Below are 17,063 nucleotides of genomic sequence, written 5' to 3' on the forward strand. Positions count from 1 at the left end.
GTCCAAACACAGTTAATAAGACAGGAATCTTTAGGCACACATCAGAGGAATTTTTATTCTAAATGTAACAAAAGTTTACATGAAGCAGCTTTTTTGAAGAAATACAGTACATCACCATGAGTTTCTCCAAACAACCTCTGGTTTTGCCTCTACCTCATACACATTAAAGTATTGTTTGATTCTTTTTTTATTTCCAGAAACATATGAAAATATAATTTAATGCACTTAACACATAACAATACATTCACTGTACACTATATCAAAGACTTCACCTCCATACTGGCAGTACAATACTGTCACAATTCTCAATTGGTTTGTAGTTCCTTAACACTAACATCCATGCAGTGAAGATGTTATTTAATGGCTCACTGTTGATAAATCAGCTGTCTGGTGGCAACTTGAGATTCTGCGGTTCATTATTAATGATTCAACGTTTGCTCAACTGACATTACATTGTTATGGCACAGCAGGAGCCGAAGTGTGTCTCTTACAGCCTAACAGCACAACTGTGAGAATGCTTACAAGCCCCCTTTTTTCTTTTATCCATGACAAGGACAATCACATAGATTCACATGACCCGGGGAATAATGTCTGTATTCGGCTGACTTTGTCTGCACTTGTCAAAATAAAGCCATAGAAAGATCTGTACTGATTGGAATGGTTTACAATTCAAGGCAACTACATACAGAAATATAACAATACTGGAAACACTGGAGGTTTGGTGTACATCTTCCCTTGGTGCAATGTAGAACTTGCAAACTTTCTGCTCTGAAGGCCTTTTGCCTCGTTTCGGCAGCTACTGTACATACACCGGAAACGAGATATTGACTAAAATGTTTATTTGTTGGCAACTTGTTACAAAAAGTGCTTCAATTCCTCACTTGTAAAGTAGCAAGGAGAACTGCTTAAGTCTTCAGGAAAGTGACCGGGAGCATTAGGAACCCTGAGTTCCCATGATCCTTGGGTCAGAACACTTGGGCAGGATTGTGGTGCTGAAATGCTTGCAAACATCACCTGAGATCATCCTTTGGTGCTCACACACACGTGTTTGCAGTAAAACAAATGAGAAAAAAAAAGGTTTGGAATATTTGTGATATGAAAGGAAAATTCCAAAAACTGATTATTAACATTAAATCTGATTAAGAATCAAACATGTACATATTGTTTCAGGTTGGATTTCTGATGTAACACACTTTTTTTTTGTTTGTTTGTTTGCCTCTGTCGCATTTAAGCACTTAAATGAGACATTGTATTACAGCCATGGTAACGGTGCCTCCTTCCTCAAATAAAACATCCAAATCTTTCCTCAGTTTCGTCTGACTTCACACTGCCTTTAAAGCAGGACGTCCTACATGCTAGGCTACCTTGGTGTGGACCATTCTCTACTCTACGACATGCTGTCATCACCAACGAGCACCATGTGTCAAAAAATAAATTCAAATAGATATGATAGCTTGAATGTGCAAAATACAAAACTGTGAACTACATAATAAAGATTTAAAATTCTGAATAAAAATTAAGCACGAATAATAAAACATTTATAACATGCAAAATATGAAAAAATAGTGTCATAGCATAGTGGGATAAGAGAAAGAGAAAGAGAAGGACAGGGGTTGGAAGATGAAAGGAACAATGTGGGAGAAGAAACAGCCTTTGCTGGTGACGGTGGAGTTCAGATGATTGGGGAATGTCCTAAAGGAGAGTGCTGGTTGCTCACTCCATCTCTACTGCTGCATCTTGCGGATGATGTCAGTAGAGATGGGTGGGTGGAAGTTGATGGTGTGGTGGCGGAGACCCTGAGATGTTTTGTAGCTCTTCCCACACCGGCACTTGAAGGGTTTGCGCACCCTTATTTGGGTTCGGTGGCCGTTCTTGGCATGATACTTGATCCCGTTCACATTCTGTAATGAAGCAGAAAGTTTGAATAAGTGTGCAGTACTCTGGGCAGGTTTTCAGTTGTTTTTATCGTAGTAGCATTGGCTGAATTTCCCACAACTACACTGCATGGCCAAAAGTATGTGAACACTCAAACATTACAACCGTGTGATTGTTGAATATCTTATTCTACTGATAAGATCTGGCTCACAGCTGGTGTTCCAATTCATCCTACAAGTGTTTGATGTGGTTGAGTCATACACTGTATATGGGTCAAGTCAAGTTCTTCCACACCAAACTCAACAGACCTTGCTTTGTGCCCAGGGGCATTGTCTTGTTGTTTCATGAATTCCCTGAGATCTCAACAAAGGATTTGAAAGCACACTATCCAGTGTACTGCTTGCTGTAGCTTTAAAGGATTTTCAAGTCTGTCCTAAAACAACAGTCAGGTGCCTAAATGAACATTGAAACATGTTTTGCTCACTGTAATAATTCCTCCTGTTTATACTGGCCATTAGAAGATCCCCTCCTAATATGTTTATAATGTAAGTAATGGGAGACAAAATCCACAGTTCTTGTTTTGAGCGAAAATGTATTCTGAAGATAATATGAGGCTTCAGCTGTCTGAATTAGTCAAATAAAGTGAATATCTTCCACAGTTACAGTCTTTTTAGTAAAAAAAAAAATCCCTGTTTTCCAGTTTAGCTGCAGTGGAAGGATTGTAACAAGAAGAGAGCACTAAAATGACTGTAACTGAAAGAGTTGACTTGATTTGACTCATTTGACTGCATATTAGCTTCAAATAAACTTTTAAATACACTTTTTCATGGAAAGAGGGCTGCGGATTTTGTCCCCCATCACTTACATTCAAAGTTCATTATGAAGGGATCTCTTAATGGTGTGTATGAACAGGAGGATTACAGCAAGAATTACATGTGTCAATGTTCATTTGGTCACCTGACTCATGTTTTAGGATAGACTTGAAAAACTGTGAACTTTCATTTTAAGATCGAGTATGTTGATTGGGGTGTCCATATACTGTACATTTGGCCATGTAGTGTATCTCGTACATAACTTCAGAATAAAAAGAGGACCTCATTCAACATAATTCTGAGGAAAGGAGAAATAAAATGTGCTCTAGTTACAATCTAGTTCTGCCACTGAACAGATGCCTAGTGCTGCTGCTGCCTCAGACTAAGTCATCGCCTATAACCCTGTCATTCACGTCAGCAATGCAATTTTCTCAGGCTGCACATAATTTATCCCAAACCACACACACCAGATGTGAATGGAAAATCCAGTAAAACCCCGCATTATTGAAGTGGACTAGATGTATGCATTTATGTTGACATGCTGTAATGCTCAACTAAGAACCAATTTTCCATTGTCAAACACAGGATATCTTCTACTATTTTGATTTTACATCCTTATTTCTGTGAGCAGATAAAATTACATGTCTCACTTTGTTCATTGCAAATGTATCAAGTATTCATTCTGTCTCGGTGGACATGGTGAAAGTATCTCACAGTTACATTATGTTTAAACAAAGTGATTCTCAAACTTGGGGACTCCCTAAAACCCCTTCAAGGACTCCTGGGGGTCCCTGGACCCCATTTTGAGAACCACTGCAGTAATTAATCTAATAGGAAATGTTGAGTTAAACTAACCTTGTATCTCTTTTTACAGCCTGGGACAGGACAGGCAAATGGCTTCTCGTCTCCTCCGTTCATGCACATGGAGCTGAGGATGGACTCAGAGCTGATGGCGCTCTCTGTGGTCCACGACTCATCACTGTCTGACTCCTCAAAGTCTACCTCCTCTTCATCACACTCACTACCTGTGGGAGGTTGAAAGACAGACAAATGGTAAATGACTCAGTCTCAGGGCATGACCACCAGGGATGCAATCCTACCCACCAGTCTCCAAGAAGCTCTGATTTACGCACATTTCATGACTAATCTTTGGCAAGGAGATCCTGTCCTTTGGGTTTTGAGGATGACAAGCGTGAACCTTTCTCAACATGTGTTTCGGGGCAGTGTTCCCATGAACTCCATTTTACGTATGTTATGGTGCCCAAGTTTTGGGAAAAACTGAAATATGCCAATCCTGGGAAAGAATTTATTCATTTTATTGAGGTCTTGGGGTCAATCAGCTGCTGTTGTGTCATCACTTAATTAAAGATGTTATGCCGGAAGAGTAGCTACAAAACCACAAGAGCTAAAACATGACAGAACATTAAAAAACTGCATACTTTACAAAACAAGGGCATGACATTAAAATATTCCAAGGAAGCAACAAAAAAAACTTATTATATAATGTACACAAATTAGCTGGACTATGAGAACAGACCCTGATTCCCTGTAGCTTGGATTTGAGCTGTGTTAGAAATATGTTTCCTCAAGCCCAGCATTCATTTGCAGTTCCTCATAGTAGCAAACATTAAGACATGTATTGACTTTCACATCAACAAAGAAATGCACAATATCTGTGAAATGTTACCTACAATTTAACAATGAAATATCACACAATTCGGTACAAGGATCAGTATCAGGAAGATGAAGAGCTGTTTACAGACAATACACAATAATATCATTTCATTTCAGTCAGTAAAATACATGGATTTTAAGCCCTTAGATCTGAAAATATAATGAGTAAAGGGGTGAAAATTTGCCAAATGCAACATTCATTTCAGCTGTTACAGCTAAGACCAGTGCTTTTTTCACCATCTACAGTGAATGAGCCACCTGTTTCATGCTATATAAGCTTTTTCAGTACATTCAGGACATTTTTATGTGATTCTTACTTGATCCCTGAAGAGGACAATCACTCTTTGCTTCTGCCTTCATACTTTAAGACAGTCAGGACACTAGATGAGCTGTCTGGGATTCATATTTCCTTCAGCAGTGTGGATGTTTGCTCTTATGGTGTCTTGGAAATGAACCTCCAGACTGGAAAGTCAGTCTCCTTACACTCTCAGAGTGACACCACTCTGTTGCTGACCTTTGCTGAGTGTGTATTCCACTGCCACGAAATGCGTGGTGAGTGTGTCGAGAATGGTTACCTGTGGGCGTGCTGCTACGGAAGGAAGAGGAAGGGGTGATGGGTGGGGTAACTGGAGGGGTGAGGTTTCCACTGGTATGGCGAGGCGGAGTGGAAACACTGCTGCGAGACAGATTGCCTGTCAGAGACAGAGACAATTTGGGCTGCACCTTCTTCTTCAGAGTCTCGTGCTCTCGCCGTGCAGCATCTGTCATGAACCTGCAGCGTGGGATATGAAGCTGGTCAGGGTTTGAAAACTTTAAATGAAAAGCGGGGTCTGTCATAGATTTGACACATCACACTGTCTTGATGTTGCAAAAATTCTCCTATTGAAAATTTACTATTAAAAAACACATGCTTGGAAAAAAAACCAATCATTCCATTCCCATCAAAAAAACTTACACAAGGGTTTATGATGGATAGCAAAGTCTTTGGTAAATGCATATCATAAAAATTAAATGTTAACATAGACATTGTTAAAGCAGAAGTGGAATTAACAAATTAAGCGATAACCACATCAAGATGTGTTTATGAAGGCAGGGAGACAGCGGCAGACCTTCTTGTATACTGGCTTGTTGCATAAGGCTTTTAAAACTACTAGTCAAATCACCATATCAAAGACGACTGGGATGCACCCAGTGCAATAAAAAAAACCCAACTACCAAATACAGAGGCAATTCATCTAAGCAATCCACCAGATGACATCTGAAATCGCTGGTGGAGCCTCATACAAGCAAACACATTATAGGGCACAGTGGTTATACTCACTGATGTAGAGCACTTTTGTATAAATCTTTACAGGCCCAAAGACTAATAACGTTAATGCCATAATTATTTAAATGAATTTATGACATAGATTTAAATAAGAGCGAAATGTGCTGTTTTCTTGCTTTGATGATACCTTACAGTACATTTCTTTACCTGTTGATGTAGCTGAGGGCAACATATGTAGGCTGCTGCTGCTCCTGCTTCTCCAGCAGACGGGGGTCTGTGTCTGAGCACATGAGGGAGACAAAGGAGTGGAAGAGTTAGACACATACTGTGCGTATAAACAGTGGTACAATGCTCTACCATTAGAACAGAATAAAGACATGTCACATTACTAAATATCGAGAACATCAGTGTGCTCAGTTTTCTTTTTCTAGCATTCTTTGTCCCAGATCCCATCTTTCTCCGACAAACCAGAAGTTAGTGATGCAGTGACAAAGACATGTCAGACCCTTGAGCTCCTTGAGGCACATTTGTGATTTGTGATATTGGGATATATAAATAAAAATTTGACATGATCCCTCACCAGCTTCCCACCCACAAACTCTACTCTTCTTGTTTTCAAAGAAACACCTGCACTGGTGTTGGCAGCTTTCCCAGGACCCCTCAGGCACAGAGGAAAGGAACGGTGGTGCTTCCTCAGGAGGGTTTATTCATTTTGATGGGAATTTTATTATTTAAATATTAAAACTGGGTTAGAGATAATGAAACACACTGATCAATACAAACTTTTCAGGTAGGTTTTCAGTAAACAGACACCAGTAATACTCCTTACTTTAAACTTGAGAAAAAATAATTCAAACCTCTTGCACTGGATTACGATATGCTTCAGTTGAAGATTGCCACTGTACCTTTAATTTTTGCTGAATTGATACAAATTTGTGCCTTATACTATCAGAGGCTACTTTTGCACCTTTATGTACCTTAATGGTAGATAAAACAGGTCCACATCTGGTTGTCAGTACAAAAATGGTATCGTTTCTTATACTTCTATTTTTAAGTCTTGATGAAGAAGGCTGGACACATTATAATGACATTTCGCACTCTCCTACTTTAAAAACTTACATCAGTATGTCCCTGAGCAGTACACTTATCCCCCATCTGCTTCAGCTAAGCTGCTTGGTGGCAAACAGTAGCAGACTGTAGTAAAACTGGGTGAGTCCCAGGTATGAATGCTCATGAATGTGATGAGTTGTGCTGTGAAACAGCATGCATGCCAAATAGTTGAATAAAGGCTAATAAAAATTACTTGGTGAAAGTAATCAAAAAGGCAGGATATTGTGCAATATGCACTTCAATTAGTTCAAACATGATGTCATGCACCACTGTCTAGACTGAAGTCACTGTGGAGTAAAGGGCTGCTGGAGAACCTCCGCAATCTTCACACTGACACTGGTTACTGAACTTAAGTAAGGTTAAAGATGCAGTGTGTAGGATTTAGTGGCATCTAACAGTGAGGTTGCAGATTGCAACAAACTGAATCATTTCCCCCTTCCAAGCATGCAGGAGAATCTACAGTGGCCGCGAAACTCATGGAAATGTGAAAGGCCCTCTCTAGAGCCAGTGTTTGGTTTGTCCGTTCTGGGCTACTGTAGATACATGGCCGTGTAACATGGTGGGCTCCATGGAAGAGGACCTGCTCCCTATGTAGATATAAAGGGCTCATTCTAAGGTAACGAAAACACAACGATTCTTATTTTCAGGTGATTATACACTAATTAAAACATACTTATGAATATTATATTCCATTTCTGCCAAGTCCGTTCTGCCACCAAATTCTACACACTGCACCTTTAAGTTGAATTCATTGCCTTTGCACTCTTTGCTGTATGATTAGGCTACTTCCCTGTTTGTAACACTGTTGTTTTTAAAATAATATATAAATAACAAGAAAGTAACACATTGCATTTCTGAAAAACTGCTCTGCAAACACCACATTTCTCATACATGACACATAATGTGTTTTTTCATGCTGCGCTCCAGACATTCATCTTGTTCAGTGGTGCTAAATGTACAACAATCGCCAATCCCCACACCCTGAGGTGAGGCGGGCCTGACTTCAAACGCTCTTCCCACTGCCATCCATGTGGGAGAAGAGAGATGCCCCATAAAACAACATTGTCTACCACTTACCAGCTGAGCCTCCCTGTCTGCCTCTGACAGAGCTGTGAAAGACGGCTACCCCCATGTGGTTAAAAATATTGCTAGTTTCCATCCACAAGCTCATTTATAGACAGCCATTACACCTAAGGCTGTTTGTGGCATTAGATTATAAATTATGCAACGACCAATAACTAAAGTGCAGCCAAAACAAAACCTGTATATTCGGTGAGCAGTGAACATGAGTCCACTCCTGGTTGATGCAATTTAAAAACTACTAAGGCAATGACAAAACACATGGAAAAAGTGCATGCAACACCTTTGTGAGCTTGTAATAAAACCCTGAGTCATACACAATTATTACTTCCACAAGCGGTGTTGGGCTTTTACTCCTGTTGGTTTGTTTGTCTGGAACAAAAAAACCTAAAAATAGACTTGTTGGACAAAGACAATGTACCAACGACTAATTAGATTATGGTGTTGATCAAGATGAATATAGTGGAAACAGAAACTTGACTCCAAATCACCTAGTTATGTCTGCAGGGACATGACTAGGGTTAGGTATCAAACATCAATACTTTCTGAGCACCAAATGAAATTTGTCTGTACCGTCGATTATCAATAACTGTCAAGTATTGAAAGTTGGCATAAAATACCTTGTCATAGTCATGTTTACTTATGTTTTGTTGCTTTGATCAGAGATTTCTGAGCTAAATCAGGAAACAGCTCATTTTAAACTTTATTTTTGTTAAGTAAAGTTCTTGAATTGAGAAGTAAAAATGAAAATGAAATGGAAAGAAAAAAGATTTAGTAGAAAAACATGCTAATATTTTTGTAAAATAAGGTGTCCAAAAAAGTAGTAGTTTGCTCAGGTACTGGCACCAATATTGAAGAAATTCATATGGGTGTAATCAAGACATAAGTTACAAATTGGATATTTGAGGATATATTGTGTATTCTTACAATTCAGTCTGTTTCTGATCTGGTTATCACACAAAATTGGTCTCTCTAAGCTGTTTTTCATTCATTTAACTTCTCTTTGGGTGGAGCAAATCACTTTTTAACCGTTTGAAAGATACCAACGTGGTGTAGATTGAAAGTACAAACTCACACGTACACACATAACCATCCATAAAGGAAACACACAGCAGACTGCACTCTGTACACTACTGGCTTAATTCTGTCATGACGGAGGCGAAAGGTGATGTTGACCAGTTAAACTCAAAGGAAGCCACATTGAAGTGTACATGAGAAAGCACACATTTTAAAGGTCTAACAGTAATCTATGACAACAAACCAATGTCAGCCTTCCTTTAAGTAGACATGGGTTTGACAAGACACAGGGCATCATCCACTCAGTGCCTGAAGCCAAGCCGCTTGGTTGACGCTAAAAAAGTGGCAAAGTTTTATGACACTGGCAGGTAAGCTCTAAGAACAGCTCGAATCTCAGCGCCTAGAGACTCAGAAGGTTTCTCTTAAGGCCTCAATCGTAAGCAAGTGTTTCATTAACAGTGGATTTATCCCCTGTGAGAAGGATAGCACACCTCTCTCTATTCTCCAGCCAAAGTCGTGGAAACAGAGTAGGAAAGACACGTTCATAGCGGCAATATTCCCCTGCCAAAAGCCGGAGGTAGTGCAGAGACTATTTTGAGTGCTGTGTGTTGGTATGTGTGTGCGTGAGTGCATAAGAAAATCCCTCCTAAGATCCCTAATGAGCCTCCAGGAGTGGAATGGCAGCCTGCTCATGGACCGCTTAAACAGCAGTGGATCAATCTGTTCCAACACACTGTAAATCACACACACCTCAGGTGGGGACTAGGGAGAAGGAGGCCTGCAGGGGCCGGTTCCCCGCAGCCTCCGCTATTCTTTTGGGGCCACCAGCAGTCAAGGATCAGGGTGAAGGCGCCCCAAGTAGAGATGGGAACCCCTCTAATCAAACTTCACAGGTGGTCTACCTTGGTGGCCAAATATCAGAAACCTTCTGGGGAAAAAAAAGGGTCTTTATTTACTGTTCCTTGTTTCAGAGGCAAACAGTCACTTCCTATACGCCTAGGTGATTGTTTACATACATGGTGCAAAGTCAGGTGTGGACAAGCAGAACAGATGTAGTGTAATACATCTAATATGTTCTGTATATAACAATGCTACTAATTTTCTGATTTTCACTGATGTCTTAAGCACATATGAAGCAATGACTATCATTAGTGTCTATGTGTGAAACGTGTCTACGGGAGCTTATGCTGGCTGAGTGAGTGGCTGTAGTGTGCGAGTGTAACAGGGGACTATATTAGCCTCACAGTTTATAATGGAGGCATATGTTACACAAGCACAGAAAACATACATGATGCAATAACATGTTCTCATTAGGGCCCCTATGACGACCTGCAACAGGAAACCAAGGGACGATCACACAACAAACCTTCCTAAGGCAACGGGGGAAGTGACGCCTCCTGCCCTCTCATAACGCCCTCCACGACCCTCACACACACACACACACACACACACGCCCCAGACGCACAGCTCCCTCTCTCATTTCCACCATAGTCTGGCTCTCCCATCCACCCTCACGGCCAAATGCGCTGTGGGGTAGAGCAGAGTGGCGAGCATTATGGTGACATGTTTATGGTGGCTCTGAGCCGCAGGGGACATTACCAGGAGTGGTGGCACAGGTAATTCATTACGATGTGACCTCTAAGGAGGAAATGAAACGGAGTCAAGCTCCATGTGTAAGCTGTCTTTGCAGGTTGATAAAAAACAAAACAAAACATGATCCATCAAAAAATATGTGTAGTACAGGCAGCGATTTAAACATATACACATGCATTAATTCATACACATATCCACAAAGACACGTTTGTACGAACACACAGATAAACACATGGGAACATGTATAAAACACACACATTCATAGCTGCTCATTGTATACATATGGTGCTAAGGTTTCGGTGATTTTTAAACAAGTCTGCCATTCTTTTTAAGCTGACATTGGTGATATCCAATAGCCAATATTAGAATTTGTACAATACCAATACAGTATTTGGTTTATGTTTAAATTACAGGTACTCAGTGTGAATTTCTGGAAGGCTGGAAAAGCCCAGTGACACAAATAATAATTATTAGAAGTAGAAGAAGTAGTTATATGATCAGATCTGTAAGTCAGGGCCACACTTATTCACAAATAGAATTGGACCAATAAATAGGCAATAAATCAGCTAATTATATTGAAAGACAATAGCTTATTGCAGAAATATTGGTATCTGTGTTTATTTCGGTCGATAAATAACAGTACAGAAATGCCAAAGATATATTTGAGGTAATTTAGGAACAGCATCACTATCCAATAGTTTGTCCAGCAAAGAGCACTGGCAAGTTCATTAACTGTACAATGTAAATATTTTAGTCACAATACTTAAAAAAAATACATTTAAGTTATCTTTATTAAAAATGTTTTTGTAAAAAAAAAAAAAAGACTATTTTTTAAAATTTCAAAAATCAAATATCTAAAGGTGGGGGTGTTTAATACATTAGGCTTCTAAATGAAGATATAATATGTGAAACAATTCAAAAAGAAAAAATACTACTTTATATGTGCAGCTGTAGTAAGAGAGGAAACCTCAAACCAGCAGAATTGGAAATGACTGGAAAATATCTGATGATTAGCAACATCATCCTTTAAAGGACAGGTATGTAAGATTTAGTGGCATCTAGTGGTGAAGTTGTAGATTGCAACCAAATGAATACACTTCCCTTCCCTTCCCCCTCCAAACGTGCAGGAGAACCTACAGTAGCTGCGAAACTTGCGAAAAACGCAAAAAGTCCTCTCTAGAGCCAGTGGGATCCACTCCCCATGTAGATATAAAGGGCTCCTTCTAAGGTAATGAAAGCATGATTCTTATTTTCATGGGATTATACACTGATTAAAACCTACTTATGAATATTATATTCCATTTCTGCCAAGTCCGTTCCGCTAGATGCCACTAAATCTTACATACTGGTCCTATAAAGTAATAACTAAACTCTTAAAAGAACTTTTTTAAAAGAGGACAAAACTGGCACATTTGATCTGCATCAAACTACACCCCAATGATGTGTAATGTCAACATTGGTAGTACATTATTATCTCCTATGAGGAATGTTTTATCGAGTACAGCAGCCCCTCATCTCGCAGTCACTGCACAGGAACAGGAGCAGCGGTGTCGGGGGATGGGGAAATGTAATTAGGCCCACCAGGTGCACAGATCAGGGAACTAGTTACTGCTTTTCAAATTTATTACTTCCGCGCAGTTTTTGGGGGTGCATACCAAAATCTCCTAAATGAGCCTCCAGTGAGGATTGGCAACAAACAGACCCATTGTTACCGAGTCTGGACACTTCAGGCCATCGTTATGCCAGGCCCCGGTAGTACACACATGCACAGGTCTAAATAACACAGTCGCTATTTGCTTCTGGTCTATGGAGGCCTGGTCGCTCAGTGACAAAGTAAACATTTCATTGGCTTAGTGTGTGCAGTTTTTCATACCACACAAGAACACCAGACCATTGAGGAGATCTTTCAGTCTTAACAACACAACTTAGGCTCAGTGTTAAAATTTTCCTCTGGTTCCGCTGTTGTTTTCTGGGGCTCATTAGCATGTGCTCTCTTAAACTTTGCTGAATTTGTTGACAAAGGTCTAAGTGGACCACCCAACACTCATATCATCACCTTAAGTTGGCTGTCACGATGCTGGGATGTAAGAGGATGAAAAATAGCTGATTCATTATAAAATTTTTGAATCATAAATGTTAAGGGCTGGAAATTGATCTGTAACCGGATTTTATGTGATATCAGGTTCAATCTTAGCTTTCAGAAAAACAAATAACTGTTACTACACATTGCTCTCTGCATTAATGAGCATTTTAAATGAAAGATGAAGCTGGTCATCATCAACTGCAACCAATAAAATCTTGGAGTTTCTTCTAATACCCTCCTAAAAGTACAGTAATGTTTAAAAATACAATATACCGTATTCAAGTATAAGAACTAACTGTGAAACACTACAATACACTGTGCTGTTAAATGTGACTGGGAAGTGAGCTTTGGTCTTATAGTGCAGGCCGGCTCCCTTTACCAACAGCAGAGCAGCGCCACCTCTTGTTCACAGACCTGACCAGCAGGCCGGCTGGGGAAAACAGGCACAAGAATGTTTGCTTGTTTTCCAGGCGCCTAATTATAAAGGAGAACGTGCTTTAAGCAGCAGGCCACCAGATGAGGAGGAAGACAGGCCAAATCAAGCACTCTGTCTGTAATTATGCTTCACAGGCACTTGGCACAACGCGCAAGATTTCGCACTTCTCAGAGTGGGCACAGGCCAGCGGACAAAGGAGGGGGGCAGCAAAGTTTTTCCACTCTCAGCCAACTAATTGCCTCATTATACCCCAATAAGTCATTTGGAAGCATTTTTTTCTACAGCTAACACCTCGGACACATGCACAGCACACAATCAGAGGGCAGAGGATATTAAAGCCAGTCAAGCAACAAACAAGAACAACAGAGACAGCTGGGCCTTGTCAGCTTCAATAATAAGTGTCTGAAATATTAGATTGGGTAACAGATGCAGGAACTAACTCAGTGTCAAACTGTGAGGAGGGGAATTCACTTTCTAGACTATAAGCTTAGTTAAAAGACATAAAAACTTCAAGCACTTGGAGCTAAACATCTCTGCAAGACTAAAGTTGTAGTTTCTGACTGACTTTTTGTTAAGCTTTATTAAATACAGGGATAAAACAATATAGTATGGAGGATTGAAACAGACAATACAATGATAATAAATATATTTCTGTATATTGATTTTCTGTTTTAATTATGTGTCTATTTTATAACAAGTGATTCAAGGGAGCTAAATACATTGGCAATGTGGCACTAGACACACAAACACGAAGTTCTTATATAAACTCAATACTATTTAATTTTCATGTATCACTGAAGTAAATAAAAACATGATACATTATTTTCCAGATATAGCTAGAAATACTTTTCCACTTTTCACTTTCACACAGAGGTGAATTATTAGATCAGCATATACCTTTTACACACATCCGTTCACAGCTTCTCAGAAAGTTTAATGATAAAACAACTCAGACAAAGTTTTTATGTCCATCCATCATGACTGCCTAGTCATCACCCACTAGTAGTTAATGTTCTTGTTTAGCCTAACAAAAACTAGGGGTGGCACTGTTTGTGGTCAAGAGGACTGTTAGTGTCTTGGTTTAGCATATGAACTGGTGAAGTAAGACCAACTTTCATGTGGGATTTAATACCATATAAATACATTTAGATATAAATATAATACATTTTAATTATTTTAATGACCATGTTGCACCTGCACCATGTTGTCATATGAGAGTCACCAGTTACACCATTGAGCAACACAGTCTACAGTGACCTGCTCCAGAGGTATTTATTCCAACTAGTGACACATGTCTGTCTTTACAGGTTGTACTTTTTTCCAGATTTTCAGATGATCAGATATATTTTGGGATGGCCTGCCAGTGAACAAGAACTTCTTTTTAAGTGCTGCAACAATTTTAAATTGTGCATTATAGAAGCAATTGTTTCAATGAAGTTATAAAATAATGGCACACGTAGTAGATTGGTGATCAACACTGATGACATCATAAGTCTGGCCTATAACACAAGAGTGCATATTTAATTGACACACCAAAAAGCCCACTGCTGCTGAACAACCCATGCTTGCAAACAATTAGTGATGAATCAATGTGTTTTTTAAAGCCAACACCAATATCTGATATTTTTCCATAACAGCTGTGAAACAGACACCGTGGATTTTGTAAGTCTTATGACAACTGCAGCTGTAACAAGTTTGTCAGACACGCCTGTAATAATGCAATTACATGTGTAACTGTTGTGTTGCAATTTCACACTTGTGTTGGGTAACATACTCTTACTTTCAAATGATTATAAAAATGCAAATTCAACAACTGGCTACTAAATCATTGCACGCATATAGTACACTGTTTATGCAGATACCACTATGTAACTATCAACATAATGGACAACACTACACACCCCCTACACAACCTTCTGGTCAGACAACAATGTCTTCAATCGGAGGTTCCTTCAGCTCCACTGCAATAAGAACCAACACAGGAGGTCATTCCTGCCCAACGCAACAGTTATCTACAGTGGTTCCCCTCTGTGCCGGGAGGGAGACTCCTCCACTGAGTGGCAATGCACAATGTACATTTTACATTTAATTTGCACATTAATAAAATTTGTACCTTAAAGTTCTATTCTTAAAAGAGTACTTTTATGCTACTTATTCTGTTGCTTATTCAGTATAGAACTTTTACCTGTGTTTTTGTAAGCTACATGGGTTTTTTGTCATCTATATGATAGCTGCTGTAACACTGACATTTCCCTTTGGGGATAAATAGTCTATCTATCTATCTTTCCATCTACTACCAAAACAAAATAGTCTGTTCTACCATTAAAAAGTTGCAATAGCTGAACAGGATAAACTACATCATGCAAGTAGAGTGTTTGGTTGCATCCAAGCAGTGTCAGATCCCTGGTGGAAACTAACACTTCTTAAGTGATAAATAAAACATAACATAACAGTTATTTGCTTTTAAAAGTGAATACTTGCTTCCAGTAAGTAGTATAATATAACTAGTCTACAGTATGTTGTCAAGTGGATGGAAGCAAGCACATTATAATCAGTGTATCTTCACTGGCTCATGTTGACCACAAGTTAACTCGCGACGCTTCAGGGCAGCTCAGCGCGCGGGCCTCGCGCTGCAATAATGTTGCACGGGCGACCCGACGGGGCGTAAAGAAACAGTCTTCCTGTCGGGTGTTTCAGGGCTGGTGTTGCAGCGACCTAAACAGAGATACATCGTTTATACAGATCCACGGGTGTTGAACAGGAACTGCAGTGTCTACACAGAAACATGAACAGCCACCACACCTAGCAACAGGGTTGTCAGGACGCAGGAAGTAACTTGCTAGCTCGCTAACTTAGCCACTTCTGCTAGCTGCAAACCTCGGCCATTGCAGCCTGCGGCGCTCACTACTTGTCGGCTCTTACCGATGTGGTTATCCTCGATATGCACGATGAGCTCGGCCAGAGTGTCGAAGTGAAGTCCGCAGCCCCCGAACCTGCAAGCGTTGGAAAAGAAAGAAGCAGCGGCGATGCCTGTCATGGTCGCTGCTGCATTGGAAATGAGGGCAGGCGGCGGCAGCGGCAGCAGCAGCAGCGAGCAGCGGGGAAACAGCAGGCGGACAGCGGTGCGAACAGCTGGAGCGGCAGGGGCGGTGCGCGGTGACTTTTTCCGAGCTGCGTCAAAACAGCAGCTGGAGAGACACGACGAGATCGGAAGTAAAGAGGCATCGCCTTCATACGAAAAGTGTAAACTGTTTTTGATAAGATTGTATATAAGTATACACAGATTTGATCTAATAATTGTGAGTTGTATACACATAATCTTACATTTGCAATCAACAACTATTTTCATTATTGATTAATCCCAAAACCTCTTTAATAAACTATTTTTTTAGCTAAACATATACAAAATTCTACTTATACTAGGTTTAATTATAATAATGATTTTATTATTAAATAATGATTTTCTAGAGCCCAAAGTGGATTCTTACAATTGTTTTTTAAGGCAATTGTGGCCACGTACCTGCCTAAAAATCCATTTAAATTACCCCTGAACACTGCAACCACAACATATGACTAATCAATTGCCATCATTTAACTCAATGAAGTTTCACATTAATCTAATAACTAATCAATTAAAATGGTAAACCAACCAATCAATTAACTATTTCAGCACAAGTTACCTAAATATCACCACTCCAACTAATACTCATTAATTTTGTAACTTAGCAACCACTCTGTTAAGCTGCTTTTTGTATCACTCTGATTATAAAATATAGTTAATTAAATAATGTACATTAAAAAAAAAACATTTTTAAGTGATTGTATTGTCTCTCAATGTATATTCTCAATCAAAATAGTGAATTTATGAGATTGATAAGTGGATAGAAACCATAAAATGTGCTCCATTATGCTCCATAGTATTGAAAAGTAGAGCATTCATTAAAATCTCAGCCATTGCACAGTTTCCCTAAAGGCCACAGAGAAGGAAATCCAGTGCCTGATGCCAAAGTGAAGACAAAAAAAAAACAAAAAAACAACAAATTTCTACATCTAAATCTGTTTCCAGAATAAGATTGTTACTGATTTTAATTTGTAAAATTTTGAGGGGAAGTTGTT

At 39.5% G+C, this 17,063-nt stretch overlaps 2 protein-coding genes across 4 annotated transcripts in view; one reads left to right on the forward strand and one right to left on the reverse strand.

The window, feature by feature from the left end:
• Positions 1-27: 27 nt before the first annotated feature.
• On the reverse strand, positions 28-16,069 carry jazf1b (JAZF zinc finger 1b). The gene is made up of 5 exons (XM_042422861.1): positions 15,870-16,069; positions 5,836-5,908; positions 4,937-5,133; positions 3,543-3,712; positions 28-1,901 (listed from the first exon to the last, which is right to left on the reverse strand). Exons 1-5 carry the CDS (start codon positions 15,982-15,984, stop codon positions 1,725-1,727), a joined length of 732 nt encoding a protein of 243 aa, XP_042278795.1. The 5' UTR covers positions 15,985-16,069; the 3' UTR covers positions 28-1,724.
• Positions 16,070-16,080: 11 nt separating this feature from the next.
• The window catches only part of creb5b (cAMP responsive element binding protein 5b), a 45,177-nt gene continuing 44,194 nt past the window's right edge, over positions 16,081-17,063 (forward strand). For 2 of the 3 annotated variants that reach the window (XM_042422860.1, XM_042422856.1), the window contains exon 1: positions 16,104-16,190. The gene's annotated coding sequence lies outside the window, so the exon portion shown is untranslated. Of the gene's footprint in view, positions 16,191-17,063 lie in introns of all 3 variants that reach the window. The other variant, XM_042422857.1, reaches the window with a different exon arrangement.

Source organism: Thunnus maccoyii, chromosome 10, assembly GCF_910596095.1.
Source record: "Thunnus maccoyii chromosome 10, fThuMac1.1, whole genome shotgun sequence".
NCBI classification, from domain to species: domain Eukaryota; kingdom Metazoa; phylum Chordata; class Actinopteri; order Scombriformes; family Scombridae; genus Thunnus; species Thunnus maccoyii.